Source organism: Maniola hyperantus, chromosome 15 (assembly GCF_902806685.2).
Source record: "Maniola hyperantus chromosome 15, iAphHyp1.2, whole genome shotgun sequence".
Lineage (NCBI taxonomy): Eukaryota > Metazoa > Arthropoda > Insecta > Lepidoptera > Nymphalidae > Maniola > Maniola hyperantus.
Genome location: NC_048550.1, coordinates 1,591,498 through 1,616,147, shown reverse-complemented (window position 1 = coordinate 1,616,147; position 24,650 = coordinate 1,591,498). Strand labels below are relative to the sequence as shown.

Sequence of the window (24,650 nt, the reverse complement as noted above, 5' to 3'; positions counted from 1 at the left end):
GTACAGAAAACTGAGATGACTCTACTTAATATAGTATTTCAATAAATAGGCCTTAAAGTAACGTTTCAAATAACTTACCCGAGGAAACCTATTAGGAAATAATTTTAACTTACAAATTGTTAAAAAAATTATGGTCCATATTTTTACATGTCCAACAATAATTGTCATGACATTTAAAACAAGCAATAATAATAATATAAGTACCCTTTTACATGAATCATTGGGCAATCTTGCGTTAAAATCTAAAATGCTAATTTTATCTAGTAAATTATATCTGTGACCTCATAGTATTATTTTCCGAGTAGCGACCGCAAGTTCTACCGCAAGCTCTCGTGTATAGTACTTAGGTATTTGATACGACAATAATCTCTTAAATTGCACATAAACATGCAATACTGTTTCTATATTTCAATAGGACGTAAGGGATTTTAAACATCCAGAGTATAAAATAAACGTTCTAAAAATAAATGCAAAAAATGCTTACTAATTTTATTTTTATATTTTTAAGTCTATTTTGAAAATTTGTGCTTAAAAGGTAGTGTGAAATATTGCTATGGCTATTCGTTAGCTATTTAATAATAAGATAATTTTGTAATTTATTTGGAAAACAACAGCAAAAACGATTTTTAAAATTTATTTTGTGAAACTGTGGATTATTTTTTAAGTTACTAATAAGTAAAAAGAGTACATATAACGTACATGCGAAATCAATATTTAAAAATTTCAGTGGGAAACACGATGAAAAGCTAATGTTTTTCCCCATGTTTCCTGAATTTCACTAACGGAATATACCTACACATGACTGAGTTGTAAAATGTATATTTGACAATATCTTATACCTACCTAAGTTATAAAATAATGGAAAGCTCATAAACATATCGATGGTGTAATACAAAACAACTAACCCGATATTTTCGCCAACAGGCTGCGAAGGAGCGGCGTCCATTCCTGCGTAGAACCAAAGCCACCGCACCGCCAGACACCACGGACGTGGACACCACCACCAGCGCAGCAGAAACCACCACAAACAGGTTCACCAGGCGCGGGAACAACAGGTTCAAGACACAGAAAACGGAGGAGAAACCGCGGGAAAACGAAGCGGAAAAGCCATCGTCGAATGGTGTCGCGGCTCGGAGTGACAGACCTCGCAACTTCGTACGCCGGCGGTTTGGTGGGGCGAACTGTGAGTCTGGTTTTTGCATTCTCTAAGCTTTTATAGACATGCCAACTTTGTTGGCTCTCTGACTATTTACACGACTTGGTAGACATATAATTTATGACACATGCAGTCCTACATAAAATAAATAAAATCATTACATTTCGATTATCCCGAAAAGTGAGCGTAATATTTCAGGATTAATTAAAGGAAATTATGTGAGTTTTTTATCCCACCATAACCTAATGCCTGAACACAATCATATTATAGTTAAAATCCTTACATAATTCCAAGTGACAATGGCTATAAAGTTTTTGAAAAAAATATGGCGGCTGTATATTTAATGTGTCTGTTAGTTTAGGAAAAGATCAGCAGGGATGGAAGAAGTTTTACATAATAATAGAAGCACGCTACCTGAAAAAGGCTCATCTTAATATAGTGATACCTCCTAATATTGCAGCTAGGATAGTAACTTGCCACGGCCTAAACCATTCATTTGTACAAAGTATTGCAGTTCCAGTTAGGTATACTAAATTAGAATGCGTATAAACGATTAACTTATAGATGCTTAGCTTCTAAAGTAAGATAAAATTGACTGCCAACCGTAGTAGGAGTTGGAAGTTGGCATGTCTGTCAATACTATTTTTGCATTCACTAATATCTGCACACTACACTGAAACAGCTATACGCTAAAACCACCTTTCAAAACTTACATTCCCCTATAATCATAATCATTATTCCGTGCTACTTTTGCGAAATCGGTAGAGCTACGTGTTGCACATTGTAACTAAAGAGATCTTAGGTTTTGCATTCACTTGCATTAGTGCACCATACGTATCTGAACACACGAATATCATCTTTAAAACAACTTATAATCCTTATGTAATAAAGGTCGTTATTGCTTGCTATGTTTTCAATATTTAGGTTAATTTGGGTGTTCACGGTATTGGTCTTCAGTTCTCATAGTTATTTACTATTGAAAACTGCGTAATTGACTCTTCGTTTCCAATCTATTGAATTTTTGTATGTGTGTATTTTGATTTGCATTTTACCTTGAAGTGTACGCAGTGGCTTAGTAATCAAAACGGTTTGGTTCTTAACAAAGTTTGCAGGTTCATGTCCGAACCAAATCTCGTTTCAATATTTTAAATTAAATCACGCGCTTCCAGCGAAATAAAACTTCGAGAAAATCTGTATTTTTTTTTAAATATAACTATTTTGTAAGCATTTGCCGGCGACTTTGTCTGCTTTATATATAATTTATAGCCTATAATAGCACTTGAGGATAATGTAGATATTTCTCAGTGACAGAATTTTCAGAGTCGAATCATTAATTTCGGGGTTTACCCCTACATAATAATCATGATCGGTTCACTATTGAGCATGGGTCTCTTCTCAGAATGAGAAGGGTTTAGCTCCCCACCCCCGATACGCGTGCGGTATAGCGCGTGTGACGTGCGGGTGTGCGGGGCGTCCCTGCGCCTCATACCCCGATTGTCATCTCGACTCTCGATTAAAGTTAATAGCACGTAACCAAAGGCGCCGGGAAGCAACATAAGCATGACAATGAGGATATTTTACGTTATTGGCTTTGTAGGTCATACTCTTATGTATACACTACACTACACATACCACGTACGAACGGCCGTGACAATGTTTGCTACGACTCGACGTCCTTTCGTCTTCTCATTAAATTTCATACGCCAATCATACTTACACTTTACTACGTAATTATGCACGCAATTATCCTTTTTATCACCTTGTATTACAGTTCACAGTTCCGTGAAATAATTAAATAAATTGACACTTGCGTATTAAATGAATCAGACCTCTTCTAAGGTCGTCCAGTACGAGTTTTCTTAATGAAATGAGCGAAACCCGTTTTGATGTTTACACGATTTCTATCTTCTCCGTTTTCTTTTTGCATGTATGATTAATTTGGTTGTGAAAGAAGTTGTGAATATATCTTGAAATAGCGATTTTCTTGGGATGCGGTAGGCTCTCAGATCCTTAGTAACCTTGAAAGTATAAATAAGTAGATTAAGATAAGTAATATGATTATTTTAGAACTAGAATAAAAGTCTTTATAATGTACATAATAACAAGTACCTACATATAACGATTTTTTTAGGAAAATCAAAGTTAAACAACAGAAAATATAAGAAAACCAATTGAATATTTGTAAGCTATTCCTAGTAATTTATTATAAAAAAAATTGATAAGGTAAAACCCAATAATAATTTAGAGGCGACCTTTTAGTATTTTATACTTATAAGAAAAAATTAACAACCATATAAACATTCTCCAAAGCGCGTTGAACTCTTTTACATGAAGAAATAGCCGCGCCTCTTTTAATGTCAGAATTAATTTAATTAAGGTGGTTTGATACATCCGGCGCAAAAATTCAAATTTTAGTTAGTTTTTCGAAAACAGTAGACTAATCATACATCGAAGACTTATGGCAATGAGTTTTGCAGGCATAACATTTATGCATCTACATGTTTTTCTATAAAACTTTGGTCAAAAATACTCATTTACTTCATATTTGTTCCTGAAAGATAATTTTCTGAATTTTCCCAGATTTGCACAAATATGAAGTAAATAAGTATTTTTGAACAAAGTTTTTATGGGAAAACATGTAGATGCATAAATGTTATGCCCGCAAAACTCATTATAAGCCTTCGATGTATGATTAGTCTACTATTTTCGAAAAACTAACTAAAATTTGAGTTTTTGCGGCTGGATCTAGTAAACCACCTTAATGGATATTTTCGTCAACTAACACGGCCTCTTCATAAATTTTAATTAAATATCAGGGGCCTCGTCCTTTTAAGATAACTTGGGAAGTACTCGGCTTCATCTCGTCCTGCGAATGTTACTCTTCCGGTAATTATTTCATTTCCGGCCTGGACAGTAATGTACCTTCTCTAAATCTGTTTGGGCTATAGCCTATACCTATCAAAGAATATGGTTTTTTTATTCTGATAGTTACAATTAGTTGTGATGGCCTAGTGGTTAGGACGTCCGCCTTCTAATCAGCGGTCGGGGGATCGATCCCGGGTACGTACCTCTAACTTTTCGGGGTCATGTGCGGTTTAAGAAATTAAATATCACTTGCTTTAACTGTGAAGGGAAACATCGTGAGGAAACCTGCATGCCTGAGAGTTCTCTATAGTGTTCTTAAACATGTGTGAAGTCTACCAATCAGCACATCGCCATCGTGGTACTTCTCACTCTGAGAGGATCCTTGCTTTGTATACTATAGTGGTAAAACCACTATAGTATGGTATACTATAGTGATCTTGAGATCGAAAGTCGCACTCTCTGGTAGGCGGAAAAACGCGGGAATATCTTAGTATCAAATATGTTACAAATACATAATGCAATATGACATTAACACAGACAACATTGCTCACATTCTCACGCGAACGTTTAACGGCTATGTATTAAATGTTAGGCAAGTTTTTTTACTATGCAATAAGCATGATTTCCCATTGCCCATGAATTCGACATGTTGACAAATCAAACATATCTTCTAAATATATAAAAGTAAAAGGTGACTGACTGACTGACTGACTGATCTATCAACGCACAGCTCAATTTACTGGACATAAGCTAGTACCATATATGTACTATATATACTATATATATACGCTGCCCAGCCGAGTTGGATTCGGTGATAACCTCTTTCTCGAAGTTGGACCTACCTACCTAGCCAGATCGTGTGTCGGTGTAGGTACATACTCGTCTACAATTTCGAGTGAAAAATAAAAGCTTAGGGTGAAATCCCGAACTTCGTGTCAAAAAATTCAAGTTCATGATTATTATCCGCTAATCTCATACTTTTCACGGACATCTTAATTTCTTAACTCTCACTAATCTGAGTTCACAAACAATACAATTTTCAACGCTTACTCATTTTTCCATTAAAATAATTGATTTAAAACCTTATTTCGAAGAGAAATTGGTTGAAAATTGCATGAAATCGCAATGCTGCTATCAATTATTATCATCACTTTGCTTTTCGAAACACTTCACGCTGAAGTCAAATACCTCGGCTACAAGATCACCTTGAGGTTTTGTTGTTTAATTAATTAGAGAAATAAGTTGCTTGGGTAGACCTAATAATAATATGCATAAATTATAGAGGTAGCGTCTCTTCCACAATAAGCCACATACTTCGATACATAAAAAACCAGCTTCCAAGGTGGGCCCAAATCAGCCCGCGAAATATTGTAGGTACATCGACCTGTAGAAAGAGATTTCAGCTTTATAGAGCGTTGTCTGTATCAGTCATACCTGTGACGTTTTGTCGGTCTCAACGACATAGGCAACGCTCTACGAATCCGTTATCTCTTTCTAAAGGTCCATGTATAATATTTTATGCCACTTACTGTTGGTAGGTACTTATGTGTTTTTTTCAGGTTATCCGACCCGTGACATGCTTCATCGTGGGGCTTCTATTAATTACTAAATGATACCTGCAACTTTGATTTTTAGGTTTTTAATAATTTCGTGGAAATCCTTTAATTTCTCAAGATAAAAGTAGTTTTATATCACTCTCTGGATTTGGTTGTATCGAATAGGTACTTTCCAAAATTGATATCAAATAGTTCCTACGGGTTTTAATAGATCCGTGCGAACTATTTGATTTTCCGGGATAAAAAGTAGCCTATGTCACTCCCCAGGTCTTTAATTATACCCATGCAAAAATCACGTTGATCCGTTGCTCTGCTGCAACGTGATTGAAGGACAAACAAACAAACACACTTTCACATTTATAATATGGGTAGGTACTGATTATTTGTTTATTCATTTTATTGACTCTAAAAAATTACCTTTTTGTCATTTCGATCAAATGGTATCTAATCTCAACGTTACATCAATCCAAGCGTAGAAGATAAATAAAAAGTGGAATAAAAAGCTAGCTACCGTAAAAAGCGAGTGAAACCGCACTGAGCAGCTAGTAGACGCTGAGACGGTGAAAGCTGCCGGTCAAGTGTATCGGCGCTTTCTATTACGCAATAAGTGTCATTAGATAATCATTACTCATTATGGATGTATGGGAACCTTATAGACATGAACATTTTATGGATTTATTGGGTTACGCAAGTTTTATTGCCTTTGAATGCTTCTTTCTGATCAATATTGATTATAAAAGCTTTAGTGAGCTTATTTAAGATACAAATTAACTTTTTTCATTTATTACTGCAATTATTTCTCCTATAATTGAAGCATTACTTAATTGTTAGTTATATTTAGGGGGTGATATCCGGAATTAATGATCCGATTCATATAGTACGCGACAGGTTGAGATGGCAATCGGGGTATGAGGACGTCCCGCACACCCGCGCGTTACCCGCGCTATCCCGCACCTGGTTACCTAAGTTACCCAAGTACTAAATTCTATAAATTATTATATCACGTGAAGTTGCGGCTAAGCTAATTTATAACTAACTAGCGACTTCATCCGTGTGGACTAAGTACACAAATTTCAAACTCCTATTTTACCCCTCTAAGGTTTGAACTTTCAAAAATCCTTTCTTAGCGGATGTCTTCATAATATAAGTATTTGCATGTTAAATTTCAGCCCTATCCGTCTAGCAGTTTGCGCTGTGCGTCTATAGATAAGTCAGTCAGTCAGCTTTACCTTTTATAAATTTAGATTAAGCTAATTACAATAAAAAGTAAAGAAAATCTGTAACTATTAAATGTTTTTCATACTTTTTTCAGTATTAATATAGTTTAATAGGTACTCTTTGAGATAAATACTATGACATGCCCTCTAGTCTTCAAAAACATGAAAAAATAGACACGAAACCTTAAGGTGGCCATATTGGACCCAGGTACCTTATTTAGATACACATGCGTGTAATAACCTCAATTATCAGATCACAATGATTAGCACTTGATTAACAAGTTGATTAATCTAACATTGTTACCGGTTCACCTTTAACCAACAAAGGTTAAGGAAGATAACCATCGTTGCGTACGTACGCCTCTAGTCTCTACTGATTGTCAGACACTGATAAATTATATCAGTAATCTATCTTTTCCCATATAAACTCCATAATATCAATAAAAAGACTATGAGGTTTAGATTAAAGGTTGAGATGTTGGAAAAATGTAATAATAAATTTGGGAGGCGGACGTATTGACCTCTAGGTTATCACTTACTTTTAGACCTTATATAAGCCTTTATAAAAAACCCTCGACACGTATCTTCCCAGATAGATCCCAAGTGGAAAAGCAGTCTTATTGTGGAATTGCGCCAAAGCACAGATCGACATAATGTATGGTCAAAGATAAAATATGTACCAAATTAATGTCGTGAGAATGTGACCCATTTTGTAACGTCGTTTAGCCCTGGTTCTGTTGTGTCCCACGCTCTTGTGACAGAGGCATTTTCTCCGCGAATTTTCCGTTGTGTAACGCAAGGCGCTAAAACGACGCTCGTTACGCTATTTGAACCATGACTAATTGTTGTAAAGCGTGCGTATGTGTGTCAAGTTGTAGCTGCTAAACAATAATTATCAGGAAACGCCACAGTTCTTTTAAACTTTTGCCGATTTTTTTGGTTTACTTTAACTTAGGTTGACTTTCGTGTCAAGCGTCTGTGGCTTCAGTGACGCTACGTCAGTGACGCCGCAACAGAGCGTCAGATTAATGTACTATGCAAAATATAGAAACGTCATTCGAGAACAACGACGGTGACGCCGCAACAGAGCTTTAAACTAATGTTGTTTGCAACTCGTTTGATTTCCGGTGCGAGGTCGCCATTCTAGCTCGTCAAAGCGCAGATCGACATAATGTATGGTCAATGATATAAAAAGTATGTGCAAAATTTATGTCGTGAGAATGTGACCCATTTTGTGACGTCATTTAGCCCTGTTGCCTGTTGTGTCCCACGCTCTTGTGACAGAGGCATTTTCTCCGCGAATTTTCCGTTGTGTAACGCAAGGCGCTAAAACGACGCTCGTTACATCAGTTGAACCATGACTAATTGTTGTAAAGCGTGCTTATGTGTGTCAAGTTGTAGCTGCTAAACAATAATTATCAGGAAACGCCACAGTTCTTTTAAACTTTTGCCGATTTTCTTGGTTTACTTTAACTTAGGTTGACTTTCGTGTCAAGCGTCTGTGGCTTCAGTGACGCTACGTCAGTGACGCCGCAACAGAGCGTCAGATTAATGTACTATGCAAAATATAGAAACGTCATTCGAGAACAACGACGGTGACGCCGCAACAGAGCTTTAAACTAATGTTGTTTGCAACTCGTTTGATTTCCGGTGCGACGTCGCCATTCTAGCTCGTCAAAGCGCAGATCGACATAATGTTGTATGGTCAAAGATATAAAAAGTATGTGCAAAATTTATGTCGTGAGAATGTGACCCATTTTGTAACGTCATTTAGCCCTGTTGCCTGTTGTTTCACACGCTCTTGTCACAGAGGCATTTCCTCCGCGAATTTTCCGTTGTGTAACGTAAGGGGCTAAAACGACGCTCGTTACATCATTTGAACCATGACTAATTGTTGTAAAGCGTGCTTATGTGTGTCAAGTTGAAGTAAAAAAATTTGGTAGTAAGCCCGAATATATACTTCTTATATAAAAATCGAAACACATCCAAACTAATAGGTGTTGAGTGTTTTGATGTTTTTGATGGGATGTAAGGTATATTTTACTCAAAAAAATAACCGCTATTTAATCAAAAGTTAAAATCTTTTGAACTTCAAATATTTAGACGAAATAATAAGAGTCAAGAGTATAATTTTATAGATGTCTTGATTATTTACAATACCATATACATCAGAGATAATATTTATTCAAGATTTCTCTTACATAAACTCTCATAAGCAGGCATACTTATTATAAAAAATACATTTACAATATGAAACTTGTCCCATTACACGTTTCTCGAGAGCAAAAACAGCAATCTACAAACAAGTTTCATTTCTAGTTAAGTATTTCCCTCGCTCTGAAAGTAACGACTAATGATAACTTGAGTGCAGCATTTTAGCCGCTACATGCCTCATTATGAAATGTATGGAAAGAAATGAGAGCAATCAATGTACAATAACAACATTGATTACACCATTGATTAATGTTTTTGTAGGGCTTTATATGGATAGTTGATTGTTTGCGTTTAAACTTGACAACTTAATTAAAAACTAATTCTACTTAGTTTTGAAATTCATCCGTACTTAATATTATCAATGCGAAAGTGTCTGTCTGTTTGTCTGTCAGCTAGATTTTCACGGTTCACCCGTTAAACCGATTTTGACGTTTGGTACAGAGGTAGCTTACACGTTGCAACCCGGGTAAGGAGTAAGGCTAGTAATTGTGGTCCTATTTTATAGTTTTAATATATTTACCTATTTACTTGCGAACATTTTAACTTTTTAGACATGCCTACTCAGTCGAGTTTGAAATACAATTCGGTGTATGTAAAATTCATTTTTGTTCATCTCATGCATTTTTCACTGCTGCTCGTGCGATCTCCCTCCAGCGACTTCTGTTGTTGGCATTATGTGCACACACAGAGACAGGCGTGTTTGTTGCGGATCGAATTAAGTCCATCCACCTAGTTGGGCTTATGTTTCACCCACGATCAACCCATCGCCGGCTCACTACAGAGCACGGGTCTCCTCTCAGAGTGAGAAGGGTTTTGGCCATAGTCTACCACGCTGGCCTTGGCATTGGCAGACTTCACACCTTTGAGAACATTATGGAGAACTCTCAGGCATGCAGGTTTCCTCACGATGTTTTCCTTCACCGTTAAAGCAAGTGATATTTTAATTACTTAAAAACGCATATAACTCCGAAAAGTTAGAGGTGCGTGCCCGGGATCGAACCCCCGACCTCCGATTGGAAGGCGGACGTCCTAACCACTAGGCTACCACAGCTTTGGGTTTATGTTTAGTAGGGCTTATATGTCCTACAAAAATAGGCATTGTCCTTTATCCTTCATGTAATCCTTTATCCTTTCATATAAGTACGTATATATTATGTCTGTTTTCACAACAAGGTGATACTGCTATTGTTTGGAATAGCTTGTAACCTCTCGGATCTAAGTGTTATGCACGCGTTTGTAGTTTCGGAGACTGGAGAGTCATTTCCGGTTATATATCGGTCTGTAAGCAACGAACAATGCTTCGAATTAACAAGGACCGTTCTTGTTGTACAACTCAAACTGAGAAAATAACTGAGCTAGTCCTTCTATTTATAGCTATAGGTACTCTATCCACGGTAAGAAGTTAGTATAGTGCTCTCTCTGTTACATTTTGACGACCTCCCTGGCGCAGTGGTGAGCGCTGTGGTCTTAATAGTGGGAGGTCCCGGGTTCGATTCCTGGCAGGGGTTTGGAATTTTATAATTTCTAAATTTCTGGTCTGTTCTGGTGGGAGGCTTCGGCCGTGGCTAGTTACCACCCTACCGGTAAAGCCGTGCCGCCAAGCGATTTAGCGTTCCGGTACGATGCCGTGTAGAAACCAAAGGGGTATGGGTTTAATAAAAACTGCCATACCCCTTCCAGGTTAGCCCGCTATCATCTTAGACTGCATCATCACTTACCACCTGGTGAGATTGCAGTCAAGGACTAACAAGTATCTGAATAAAAAAAATTTAAAAAAATATTTCAATACAATACAAATGATTAATAAGGAGTGTTCTTGTTGTACAACTCAAACTGAGAAAATAAGTATTTTAGCTAGTAGTCCTTCTATATTTATAGCTATACTCTATCCAAGGAAAGAAGTTAGTGTAGTGCTCTCTCTGTCACATAATTCAATACAAATGACAGAGACAAAAACTTCAGTAGGCGTTAAGTATTTTAAGTCACTGACTAATTACAAACATGTTTTTAAAAAACATTCGAAATTGGTCCTGTGCCGCCTGAATCTAGCGGCTACCTGCACCTGCGACTAGTTTAAAGTCGTCTGTCCACAGCGGGGGTCTCCAACACTACGCTTTGCTTTCATCATCATCATCATCATCATGATCTACCCATCGCCGGCTCACTACAGAACAAGGTGTCTCCTCTCAGAGTGAGAAGGGTTTTGGCCGTAGGCTACAGCGCTAATCATGTGCGGATTGGTAGACTTCACACACTTTAGAGAACAATATGGAGAACTCTCAGGCATGCAGGTTTCCTGATATTTAATTAATCAAAACACACATAACTCCAAAAAGTTAGAGGTGCGTGCCCGGGATTGAACCCCCGACCTCCGATTAGAAGGCGGACGTCCTAACCACGAGGCTATCACCAGCTCTCGCTTTCCTTTACGTTTATATAATAGGACTAAAGAAGAAAATTATTGTCAACAGCATCCACAACCACAGCGAAGCCAACATCGCTGGTGCCGCTGCGCCGCGGGCCGTTCCGCGTGGCGAGCCGCCGCCGGCCTCTGTTCAGCACCACCACCACCACCACCACCAAGCCCACCACCGCGCTGCTTGAGAGCGACGAGTTCCTGCAGGATATCGATATCGGCGACATAGGTATACTTTACCCTTTGCTTTATTGATTTTTAGGGTTCCGTACCTTAAATTGAAAAAAGGAACGCTTATCATAAATCATAAATTTTATTGCCTTGAAGTTGCTGAGTGCTGACATAAATTATACAATAAGGAATATAATATATTATATAAGGAACACAGAAAAATATTAATAATACAGATATAGAACAAATAATAACAACTAGATGATGCCCGCGACTTCGTCCGCGTGGATTTAGGTTTTTAAAAATCCCATTGGAACTCTTTGATTTTCCGGGATAAAAAGTAGCCTATGTCCTTCCCCGGGATGCAAGCTATACCTGTACTAAATTTCATCAAAATCGATTGAACGGGTGGGCCGTGAAAGACTAGCAGACAGACAGACAGACAGACAGACACACTTTCGCATTTATAATATTATAGTATGGATTAAGTAGACCTAGGTCTAGGTCTAGGACTAGGACTAGGCCTGACTTGTTAGTCATCACTTAACTAGGCTTGCCTCATTTATTGTTAAATAAAGTTAATTAACTTTTATATGATCGCTTTGTTTAACTTTAAAATATTTTTATTGAATTACGAAATAAAATATACCTACTTATATTACACATAGACGCTATAGAAGATCCATCACTCAAACCAAGCACAACCCAACGACCAACCACCAACGTCCAACGTCGTCGACCGTTGGTCCAACTGAAGAGTGAAGACCAGAACCAGGCGGCCACTAACGAGGAGGAGAAAAAGAGACAGAGCAAGAAATACAGCTCCAGCTTCAAGCAGAACCAGCTCGATGAGATCCTGAGAATCAAGTCTAGTGCTGAAGAGATTGATGTTACTACGGAGGGAAAGACTACCATTACTACTACTACACACTACCAAGAAGGTACCTATCTAAATCGTTTACTCTTTGTAGCACTGGGCCATGTTGGCCTCCCTCCTATGTACGAACAGCGTTGTTCGGAAAAAGCTCATTTCACAAATTGTCTCAATCAAAATTCATACGGGTGTTCACGTGATTCTAGGCGCCAAGATGAGGATTCCAGAATCGAGCGTGGTTTCGCAAGTTTCACTTTCCTCCTAAACCCGAGAATTGCACCTATACTCTTGCAAGACTACCTGAAAATACGCCATTTCTGGATAGGTGTTGTGATGTGGGCAATTACTAAAATATTTTGGGATTGAATGCTTTCAGTTGATTCGAGCCCCAGGTTCAAGAAACAGGAAATAATTATTATAAATATGCAGGAAATCATTGGGTTTAGATGAAGTCACATTTTAATTTATAAAATATTTCCAGATATCAGCGCAGAAACTGCTGTAGCGTTGGCTGCACACCAGCTCCTAGGAGCACCGGTACCAGTCATACCAGACTACGACGACGAGCCCAAATCCACGCGAAGGCCTGCCCAAACCATTGTAGACTACAAATTCACTAGCCCAGAGTACACCGAAGACTATACTAGGACCCAGTCATATGATGCATACACACGCACACCGTCCTATACGACAAGCGTCAAGTTTGCTGAAACGCCAACAGGCACCTACGCCTCACTTCAAACAGACGAAGTACCTTCCTCCACTAAATCCTCACTAGATACTGACACAAGTCTACCAGCTTTCACCACCACTAGAGCGTACACCAGCAGATTTTCAAGACCTACATTTGATGCAACAAATACAGACCCAACTATACCCGGCGTAACTTTAAGCTTAGGTTCTGAAGGCTCAGGAGAATCTACTGCTCGATACACGAACTTCCCGACAGAATCTACTCTTCTACCGTATACTAGCAGTAATTACGAACCAAGGGCATCCAGAACTGGATTTTCAACCACAAATCCTACTACAGCTACAGTGAATTTTAGAGAATCAACTCTGAAGTATACTAATACCGAAAGGGATGTGTCCCCAACTTATCCTACAGGGTTTACAAGCAGAGTGTCGCGACCAGCAGGATTTTCCCCCAATTTAGTGAATATAGATGAAGTGAATGACAAATCGACAGTGAGGTTCAGTCCGAGTGAGGCTCCATCTACTGCTAGATACGATGCGTCTAGCGACAAGATTCCGGCCTCGTTAGTCTTCGGGTACTCGACTGGTGGACAGGGCTTGCGAGAGCCTTCGTACTTCACCAGGGAATACCTTCTGGAATCACCCGTGACTAAGTCTTATGACGGTACGTATTAAACTTTTCATGTATTTGTGTTTTTGAATAGAATGTAGCATTTTAATGTTTAAACTGTGGTGAGTGATATTGGTTATAAAAATGTAATGCATATACATAAATGGCAAAACGTGAAAGAATCATCCACGAATGTTACATCATTTATTGTAACTCAAATAAAATAAAATCATTTTTAATTGAGTCTGCCACTTTAACATTTAATACATACTATTACGTTTCAGATGAATACCAATACCTGTCACCGAAAGTAACAACACCACAACCCTCAAGCAGGAAACCAGTAAGAAGGAAGTTTGTCAACAGAAGAATATCCACCACACAGTCGCCCACTTCAGCTCTTCCACAAACCACGCTTAAACCAAGAAGAACCACAATAAAACCCTTCGAAAAAATACCAGTTAAGGATATTCCTGTTGTAAAAGATAGTGATCTGAAGGAATCGGTCCAAACTATACAGAGGACTGTCGGTACAGAAAAAAGACCGATAGAAAAATTCAGAAAGCCCACGGTGCAAAAGTTGGAAGAGTCAGGCAGAGTGGGCAAACCAATATCAGATTATGATTACTATGACGATGGCCAAGAGAAATTTGTGCAGAATTTGAAGCAAGACAAAAAAGTGATTTTACTTAAGACAGGTTAGTAAACATTTGCGATTTTAGATTGCCTGTACACGTGATTAAACATAATTAACTTTAATATGCACTGTAGCCTAGTAGTTAGATAATACATATGAGCAAATCACAAAATATGATCTTGGTTTCAATTGTCGGTTGGCAAGCGCAATTATTTTTTACTTAGCTGATAGGAGAATTCGATGGTAGCCACCAGTTTTCCAATAGGGCTGGGTAGATTTATCTTAATATACCTGGATGCACGAGCGGTACCCGTTTCCAATAATAATTTTACCAAAGAATTACTAATTATTACGTAAAGAAGCGACACTCACTCCCCCGCAACGTAAGGGTACGCATATAGGTATACATATGTAAAGCGTTGTCCTTGTCCCGCTCAATTTATGTATAGCACTGTACTCGTCAGTAGTAGATGATCAAATCGGTTCACTTGTATGAAATGTCGGGGGTGTGATCATTGCATGAAGTAGAAAAATATCTGGCACTTTTTAGAAAATTATTATTAGATACATAGTAAATAGGTAGGATTAGTTTAGCTCATATTGCAGTCAACCATAACTTTAGGTACACCTAGTAAAAAAAATAACATGTATGATGGAACATGGGCCTATTAAAACTGTTTTCCAGGTTATCAAGTTTCCATCAAGGCACCTCCCAGAACGGACGATGCTCCCCCCAGAAATTTCATCGTCTTTTTTGGTAATTTTAATTAATTTCCTCAATCTGATTGATTTACAGAATTCTTGCTTTTGTTTTTTTTCTCGCGTTGGTTTTAGGTAGTACCTACTTGTTTCCAGCTTTCGTTCATTCATTTTTATCATTTTTTCATGTTCTTAGGTACCATCATGCTTTCAATTTTCTCATACTTCTAGTAGGTTGGTTTCGTAATTTTTAAACATCTATTGTTCATTTACAACAAAATCGCACTATCTGCTTTCGCGCTTAAATATAATTATCTGTATCATTTTTTTTAATTTACAGTCATAATAATATTATAAGCAGAATACTCGTAGTTACAGTACGCGGCGGAAAGTAATGTACATCGGCCTTTCGTCACTATATGACGTTTTGTCGGTCTCAATGACAGAGACAACGCTCTACAAATCTGCTATCTCCTTCTAAAGATCGATGTACATTACTTTCTACCACGTACTGTAAATTATGTTTAGTTAGAACGTTATGTTGCAAACATTTATTTTCATCTTGTATAAAAAAAAATGTGAATTAATTTCGTACATTTTTGTACAAATTATCTCGCGCTTGCTGCGCTCGCGCTGTTCATTGGACATTTTCAACTTTAGCAATATGAAAGCATAACTTTGAAATGTTTTTTGATTTGTATCATTTTTGGCTTTGGGCTGTAGGATTTTTGTTTTTTATTTTTTATGGGTCATGAAATTTCGTATTCAATTTAGCAATACGAAAGCAAAACTTCGAAATGTATCATTTTTATTTTTGTATTATTTTGGGCTTTGGGCTACTTATAAGTTATACTTAGAGTTGTTATTTTTTTTTATTTTTTTATATGGATCTAATATTTCATATTTAATTTTATTATCATTTTCGGCTTTGGAGTTTGGACCTGCTACGTATAAAAATTTGTAAATTTATGACAAAGCATTTTAGAGACTCGGAGGCCTCTTAAAAAATTGACCGTTTTAACAGAGGACTCTCGTCACTCGCTACACACAAACGTAGTTTCATTCTCATTTGAATATTGAACAACCAATGTTAATAAAATTTTATAGACACGTTTTAGAAACTATAGATATGGTTTGCCAGATTTCCGTAAAAATGTCTAGTTTCAAAGTTACTCGGGTTTAGAGATTTGTATGTAAATCGTTGAGCCCATAACTTTTGTTTGTAAAAAAAAAAACTTTAAAAGAAAATATTTTAACGGGAATCTGGCAAACCACAGACAGATATAGACCGTACCTCCAAAATTTCATTGATTTTGATTGATTAATATTCAAATGAGAGTCAAATTACGTACAGTACGCGGGGAAAAATAATGTACATCGACCTTTAGAAGGAGATAACGGATTTGTAGAGTATTGTCTCTGTTGTTGAGACCGCCGAACGTCATATAGGTGACAGAGACAACGCTCTACAAAGCCGAAATGTCATTCTAAAGGCCGATGTACTTTCTGCCGCGTATTGGTTGTTTGGAGCGCACTATAAATGAAATGAAATGACATGAAATGGAATGATTTATTTGTTTTAAAAGGTCTTTTTAAAATTGTGCCAGGGACCCTGAAGTAAGTTTGCAAAACCTGTATGTGTATCTCAGGGTCCCCGCTCTCCCTCCTCCATCATTAACAAATAAACACTTATACAAAACTAAATTTAGTGATATGATATGAATATGAAACTGAAAAATACGTGTGTGTGTGTGTACATATGTATATCGGTGTGTATATAAATAAACCTCTATTAACTTTTTTTTTTTGCACCAGGCAACATCGAGTGTCTAGACATCGGCAACTTCCCTCACCCGACATCGTGCAAGAAGTTCATATCTTGCGCTCGTATGGAGAGCGGTGAAGTACGAGGTTGGGAGTATGTCTGTCCTAAAGGCCTTTCCTTCGACCCCGTGGGAGGGATATGCAACTGGTCTGCTGGACTGGGATGCAATGAGAAGGACGCGTGAAGAGACGAGGGGTAAATATTGTGATAACCTAAGAATGTGTAAAAAGTAAGTTGTAGATATGGCTGCATAGAAGAGCCGGAATCGTAGCTATTTTAGAAACATTTTTAAATCAAGGGTCCTGAGTATAAGTGGTATAAACAAATTAATGCAAATCGGCTTCGATCTGTCACAGACATAATATCAGTGAACGACAAAGATGGCATGTTTCTAACGATTGTCATTCGATAATAAGGGCCACAAACTCATGCAGTTTGAATCGCAACAGGCTCATGTTTGGTTCGTACTATGCGTCATGTAACACTGGCCGCTGCCGTGACAGTTACGGAGCTTCAATCGAATTGAAGATGCTTACGGTAGAGTTTATACGCACCACCTACCGTGGTAGAGATTTCGTGTCGCTGTACGTGTAATATTTCTATGATTTGTCTTTCATTGCATAATGTAGGTAATATCTGTGACAAGGTCATGAAAAATCAAAAAATTAGCGAACCACAGGACCCCTAAGGAAATTAGGAAAATTCGATTTGAGCAGGCAAATTAGTTAATAATGTATTAACTTCATTAATAATTGCTCGTTTAAAAGAATTTTGGAAAGAGAAAGAATGACGAACCACATACTTGAAAAAAAAATGGCTCAAATTGTAATTTTTTGCAAAAGTAGTAGATACCATGAATTCAGCTGATAATTACAAAATCTTCAATTTAATCGCAGTTTAGGGTGGACTTTACCTATGTAAAAAAATCTTATATTTTTATGTACCTAATATATCTATTATCTATCTATATTATTACTAAGTCATTTTGACTCAAATTTTAATCGTAACTATTTTAAGTAAGAAACAAGCGTCACTAAATACTCAAGTATTGGTTGGATATATTAATGTAAAAAAAGAATTAACTTTTTTGTTTTCTTTTTCTATTACTTTTATATTTATTATAAAATTATTTCTCACATTTTATATTTTTATATTCAACCAAAAAACACTGCCACTTTTTTATAAAACTTTTTTATAAACATAGAATTTGTGTTGAAAATCTATGTCAAAACTTCAATAAAAAATAAAAAATAGAAAAAAAATATCTTGTGAATGTGCCTTAATTATTTTACAATTATAGTTTTAAGTAATATTATGTATGATTAGAAAAATAAAATAAATTAAAAATAGGTTGACTTTTATTTTAATAACTAGTCTCAACAAAAACAAAACTGAAAATGTAGCTATACCCTATCCACGGAATCAAGTTGCTCTCTCTCTCTCTCTCTACCTATTCCCATTATATTCATTTATTATTCATGCATTCCTATATTGATTATATAAATTATTAAACAATTATTTTTATAATTACAATATTGAAACCCCGCTATAAAATAGGCTATCTCGGCGCGTGGCAAAAATCGGAACTAACGTTGTCCCCTTTGTTCTTGTTTGAATATTCTAAGCCTTTGTTCTCCAACAGCGCCCCCCTGTCAATGTCATTCAAGTGCCAAGAGAGCCTTGTCGCACTGTAGCCTATCATTTAAGTCATTTTAATATTCTGTGCAGTACTAAATCAATTTTGATAAAACTTCTTAACTTTTGGAGTATGAGGTACAGATTGAAGTGAAAACCACAGAGTATAAACATAAAACTATTTATTTACAACGTCCTTTTACTAATATTAACATAGCCTATACCGACACAAGTCATTTTGATCTTCTGTGCAATTGTCACTTTCTCTTCATCGTCAGAACTATCTTCATCATCAGATCTCAGGACTTCTAGCTTGAACATTACTCCAAAAAACTCTTTGAGGTGTTGCAGGAATTTGATAGTGTAGTCTGATAGGGGACCCACCTGAAATAAAATCAAAACATTTTTATTTCAAACTAGAAGGTACCCACGACTTCGTCTCCGTTCATTTAGGTTTTAAAAACTTAGCGCATTTTGGAGACCTCTCTGGCGCAGTGGTAAGCGCTGTTGTCTTATTAGTGGGAATTCTCGGCAGGGGTTTGGAATTTTGGACAGTACCGGCGCGATTATTATGTACAATAGCGAGATCGAACTTAGTTCAACGCCATCTAGTATGTTATGTGAGAGTGAATAGAAATAACTTACCATACACTCGCTGACGTCCTTCTGTCCTAGCGCCATCCATAGCGCTACTATCCACTGGAAAGCCGAGTCGACAGTGCCAGCGCGATGTATTTCGTCTAATAGCTTCATAGCGCACTCGCGGCCTATGTCTTCGGGTAGTGTAGTCTCTCCTGAGCCCGCTTCAGGTGATTTCTGAATATCAGAATGTCTGAATCATAACAGTAGAATGTCTTACCGACTAAGGATAAAACTTCACTGTCAAGAAACCCTATGTGGTACTTCCCCTTGACCTACAATCATGAAATTTGGCAGGTAGGTAGCAAAACTAAAGTTAAAAAATCTGTAAATCATGAATTTGTGGTTACATCACAAAAATAAATTAGAATGTGCTCATGAAAAAATTAATTTACTAAATCACATATAGATAGCGCAATCTGTCATTAACTTGCAGTGAAGTATATCTTGTACGACGATGGTACGGAACAGTTAATGTGCGAGACCAACTCGCACTTGACCGGTTTTTTCTATTACTCACAGCTTCAGCACAGTAGAATGTCTTCTCGTTGGTCTCCGCCAATAAGCTGACGCCAAAACCGGGGCTCTTGCCCGCATTAGGACCCCGGCACTGGTCTGTGTTTATATATACGTCTGGAAGAAACTTCAACATTACCTGGAAAAAATAGGGATTATGACTACCAGTCAAATCAGCTTTTTATCAAACGTCAAAACGCTTTCTAAGTAAGGGAGCTTGGCTGAAATACACAGATGTGACGTCATACACATTTGACGTAATTTAACGTATTTTTTAGTTAAATCGATAATTTAAAATGATTAGCAAACTTACAACTAACACTTACACTGAATCAAGTAATTAATTTCATGTAGAACAGCAAGTAGAAGGTTAAGCAAGCCACTTATGACAAGTCAAGACTCTACCATCGATTAGGAAAGCAATTTCTACTGGAGAAGATCCGGCAGAAAGATGGTGATGTGACCTACCCCTTTAGCTGCCTCCACGACTCTATTGGCCATGGTAGGGGACACTCTCAGCGCATACACCACACCGCGGATTCTCTTCACCAGTCCCCAGGTGGACCACTGCAGCGGCCGTAGGTGTCGCCGCACTGGGCATTTGAACACTATCTCCCCGCCGCCGAGAGGAGGGGCCCCTATAACAGTCGTGACGTGATTATTCGGCTCGAAGGACCAATGTTATAAAGTACGGAAGGTAAATTTTGTAAGGTGAATCGCAACTTTATTATCCGGTTCCAAGGACCAATATTCAGTAGAAGACCAATAAACCAGAGCTCATATTTTTATTATTTATGTATAGGAACAAAATGGGATTTAGACCATTTCAATTTTTAAAATAATTTTGGTAACATTGGAATTTCCTGATGTGATTATTTTAGTAACAAAAAAATAATATAAATATAACTAGCTGATGCCCTCAACTTTGTCAATTTAGGTTTTTCAGCATGCAAGCTATCCCTAAACCTTTCGTGTAAATCTGTTACACAGATTAGGATTAGAATGGGCAACAGACAGACATACACAATTTCGTATTTATAATGTTAGTATGGATGTCAAAAAATACGAAAAAAGTTGAGGTAGGTGCACTGAAGCATAATTACATAATTACTCAAATTACTAGTCATGCCAACCAATCTCAAAACTGTTTAAAATTCTAATAATTTCATTTAGTAATCCATACTAATATTATAAATGCGAAAGTGTGTCTGTCTATCTGTCTGCTAGCTTTTCACGGCCCATCAGTTTAACCGATTTCAATTAAATTACTGTTTTCAGAAGTCATAAGAAATACATTGTTGTATTCAGTAGTCATCCTAATTCCTAATAATATTATAATTGTGAAAGTGTGGATGTTTGGATGTTTGTTACTCAATCACGCAAAAAACGGCTGAACGGATTTCGATGAAATTTGGAATGGAGATAGGTTATACCCTGGATTAACACATAGGCTACTTTTTATCCCGGAAAATCAATGAGTTTCCGCGGGATTTTGAAAAATGTAAGGCCACGCGGACGAAGTCGCGGGCATCAGCTAGTAAGAAATACTTGAAATATTATAACATAGTTACCTCTCCTAACAACTTTGAGCTCCAGTCCATCATCAACCAGTATGAACTTGAGCAGTATAGGTAATGCAGCCGTCTTCACTTTGTCCACAGAGACATCCAAGTCATGATGTGTGACACCTTGCAACACTGCATTGAGAGGTTCCTTGCAGAAGGGGCCTAGTGCTAGCAGAATCTCTAGGTAGTAACCTGAAAACAAAAACAATACTAGAAATCTTCTTCTTCTTTTCGAGTTGACGGTCACCTCAAATACGGGCAGCCCAAAAAGCCGTAACTGTGATAGCTCGGTCGGTAGCGTCGTGTAGCTCCTCGTTCGTGCAGGTAGTCGGGCACACAGGGCACCCAGTCATGTGCGCAATGGTCTGTCTCGGATGACCGCAGATGCATAATAAATACTAGAAATAACTAGCAGCAACAAGTCTTTAAAACTTCATCAATATAGTAATCAACATACCCCTTCCAGGTTAGCCCGCTTCCATCTTAGACTGCATCATCACTTACCGACAGGTGATATTGCAGTCACGGCTAACTTGTAACTGAATAAAAATAAAAAAAGTAACTAGAGTATATCATCATTATCAACTCTCCACCGGTCCACTACTGAGTATGGGTGTCCTCTCAAAATGAGAAGGAAAATGTAGACTGTAGACCATAGTCCACCTTGCTGGCTGATTGCGGATTGGCAGTCTTCACACACCTTTGAAAACATTATGGAAAACTATCAAGCATGCTAGTTTCCTCACGATATTTTCCTTTACCTTTAAACTTAGTGATATTTAACTACTCAGAACACATTTGGTATGGACACTTTATACTTTAAGAACTACATACTTATAAAAAAAAACAGCTCCAATTTCATCATCTAAATATATAAAGGTGACTGACTAACTAACTGACTCTCTAAATGAGCTAGTAGTTAATATAAGATTACAAAACAAACCTATTCCTCTCTGAGTGCAACAGCTGTGTGAAACTTGACCACCAATCAATATCCCTGGCTGATAGTACATCGAAGTACCAGTTTCACTTAACTCCACCCTCGAACCATTAGTAACCTTATCCAGTAGGCGTACTAAATTCACTTCGTACTCCCTCAAACCAGGGTCATCATGCGAACTTCGAATCTCTTCAATCTTTATAGCTCGTCCGCTTAATGTGGAAAGCAGAAGCCGTTGTCTAAATAAATTACTGCCTTTGTATATTAGCACGTCGTTGTGCACGGTAGCCGGCATTTTTAGTATTATTTTTAATAATTAACGTTATCCCTTTATTGGAGATAAACAAAAACACGTGTTAATGACATTGTCCATTGACATCGCTGAATAAAGTGTCAACGTGACATTGACAAATTCAGATATTTATGGTACCAAAAACCAAAAATAATTTTTTTGTAAGGGTCTTACGCCATAAGCAACTTTTGGCTCCACAACAATATTATTATTTTTCGTCTTAATGTCTTAATCCATTAATTGACTTTTTAAACACGTACGGTGCACGTTGCGAATAGCAATGCAAATTCTACAATGGTTGATTTTTTAGGTTATAAAAAAATACGTGTTTACGCAAGTAAGTTATTTCTAGTATAAGTTGCTAGTGAAGTCGCACCCTTGTGATTGAATTTTATCTGTAGTTCATCACTCTTTAGTCTCTAACTTTTTTTAATGTCTGTGTTTAATGTCAATCAATATGCAATGTCAATGTCATAAAATGTAAACAAAAACACGTTTTCTTTGCTCTTTTTTATATAGAAAATGTGAACTGAATATAAAGTTATTCCATTTTCTTTTCTTGTTTTTAGAGTAATACTAATAAAACATGAAAGTATCAATTGGTGACGTTGTCCTGCCGGGCGATTACTGCGAAGAAATCTCGACAATCGGTGAAAAATCGCGTGTGATAATCGGCCCAGGCTTACGAAAAGAAGTTGACCGTGTTTATATTACAAAAGCCGGTGTTCTGAAGAAAAGAAATCCATCTACGTATTGGATAGATAGTTACCAGAAGCGATATGTACCTTCGAGAGGTGAAAATGTTATAGGCGTTGTTACTCAAAAAGCTGGGGATATTTTTCGAGTTGACGTTGGCGGGAGTAGTACAGCAGCTTTATCCTATTTGTCCTTCGAAGGAGCCACTAAGAAGAACAGGCCAGAAGTCCAAGTTGGAGATATTATTTATGCTAAAATGTTAATAGCAAGCAAAGATATGGAGCCTGAGCTAGTTTGTGTAGATTCACATGGCAAAAAAGGTCGATTGGGTGTGTTAAACGGTGGCTTTTTATTCAAATGTTCACTGAACCTTGTAAGAAAGATTCTTAACCCTAACTGTCCTTTACTGGCGTCTTTGAAGAATGAGTGGCCATTTGAAATCGCTGCGGGCATGAATGGCAGAATTTGGATCAAGGCAAACTCGATGAGGGAAACTATAGCAGTTGGCAATGCTATTTTAGGGGCTGAGTTTTTGAATGATGAGGAAATAAAGAAAATGTGTAATAACATTGCTGCTATATTGGCTGGACATGTATCATAGTTTTAAGTGCTAATAATAATTAATTACTATATTTGTAATAAGTGCTATGTATGAATTCCTTACACCCTGTGTAGTGCACTACTGCCTGCGGAGAACATAAATGGGTCACTAAGAATTGCATTACATAACACACAGTGAACAACTAATATATGGTGAAACATGTAGTAAAAGAAAAATATGAGGGACTTCGTCCTCCACAGACAATGACTTGTCTGCCAGTAATATTGAATATTTAACATGAAATTCAATATGAATTATAATAATACTGGCTTCAATTAATAGGGTCTACAATCTACATTATACAAAAATCAACATCTATCAAATGGCAATTTTTTTTTATTCAGATACAAGTTAACTCTTGACTGCAATCTCTGCTGCTGGTAAGTGATGATGCAGTCTAAGATGGAAGCGGGCTAACCTGGAAGGGGTATGGCAGTTTTTTTATTAAACCCACACCCCTTTGGTTTCTACGCTGCATCATACCGGAACTCTAAATCGCTTGGCGGCACAGCTTTGCCGGTAGGGTGGTAACTAGCCACAGCCGAAGCCTCCCATGTGACCAGACCAGACCAGAAATTTAGAAATTATAAAATGCAAAACCCCTGCCAGGAATCGAACCCGGGACCTCCCACTAATAAGACAACTTACTGCGCCAGGGCGATTTTATGATCCAGCAATTTGAGCAGTATGTTTTTTACGTCAGTAATTTGTCTTCTTTTATGTGAAACTGAACTGAGAAACTGTCAAGAATTGATAATTTTACTAAAGATATTTTCAAATTCACTCATTTAGGATTAAAATTATAACAATAAAAAAGAAAACAAAACCAC

At 37.3% G+C, this 24,650-nt stretch overlaps 3 protein-coding genes across 3 annotated transcripts; 2 read left to right on the top strand and 1 right to left on the bottom strand.

Annotated features, from left to right (window-relative positions):
* Positions 1-885: 885 nt before the first annotated feature.
* On the top strand, positions 886-17,430 carry LOC117988996 (mucin-2-like; the record flags this gene model as incomplete). Its single annotated transcript, XM_069503467.1, has 7 exons — positions 886-1,183; positions 11,480-11,653; positions 12,264-12,536; positions 12,951-13,829; positions 14,060-14,473; positions 15,098-15,169; positions 16,927-17,430. Coding segments are annotated over 7 exons (2,304 nt in total), but the record flags the coding sequence as incomplete, so codon positions are not given.
* Positions 17,431-18,736: 1,306 nt separating this feature from the next.
* Rtc1 (RNA terminal phosphate cyclase 1) lies at positions 18,737-22,625 on the bottom strand. The gene is made up of 6 exons (XM_034976154.2): positions 22,235-22,625; positions 21,298-21,483; positions 20,195-20,364; positions 19,731-19,865; positions 19,217-19,387; positions 18,737-18,955 (listed from the first exon to the last, which is right to left on the bottom strand). The coding sequence occupies exons 1-6, from the start codon at positions 22,524-22,526 to the stop codon at positions 18,758-18,760; spliced, it is 1,152 nt and encodes a 383-aa protein (XP_034832045.1). The 5' UTR covers positions 22,527-22,625; the 3' UTR covers positions 18,737-18,757.
* A 368-nt stretch (positions 22,626-22,993) lies between these two features.
* Rrp40 (exosome complex component Rrp40) lies at positions 22,994-24,649 on the top strand. Its single transcript, XM_034976156.2, has one exon. It carries the CDS (start codon positions 23,110-23,112, stop codon positions 23,818-23,820), a length of 711 nt encoding a protein of 236 aa, XP_034832047.1. The 5' UTR covers positions 22,994-23,109; the 3' UTR covers positions 23,821-24,649.
* Position 24,650: the final 1 nt, after the last annotated feature.

Bases quoted from the DNA above. Each gene is read 5' to 3' on its own strand.
- Rtc1 (XM_034976154.2), bottom strand. From the start codon at position 22,526: ATGCCGGCTACCGTGCACAACGACGTGCTAATATACAAAGGCAGTAAT. The intron at 19,866-20,194 runs GTAGGTCACATC...TATTTTTTCCAG, and splicing joins TCGTGGAGGCAGCTAAAGGG to GTAATGTTGAAGTTTCTTCC. The intron at 19,388-19,730 runs GTGAGTAATAGA...TCTGATATTCAG, and splicing joins CATTCTACTGTGCTGAAGCT to AAATCACCTGAAGCGGGCTC.
- Rrp40 (XM_034976156.2), top strand. From the start codon at position 23,110: ATGAAAGTATCAATTGGTGACGTTGTCCTGCCGGGCGATTACTGCGAA.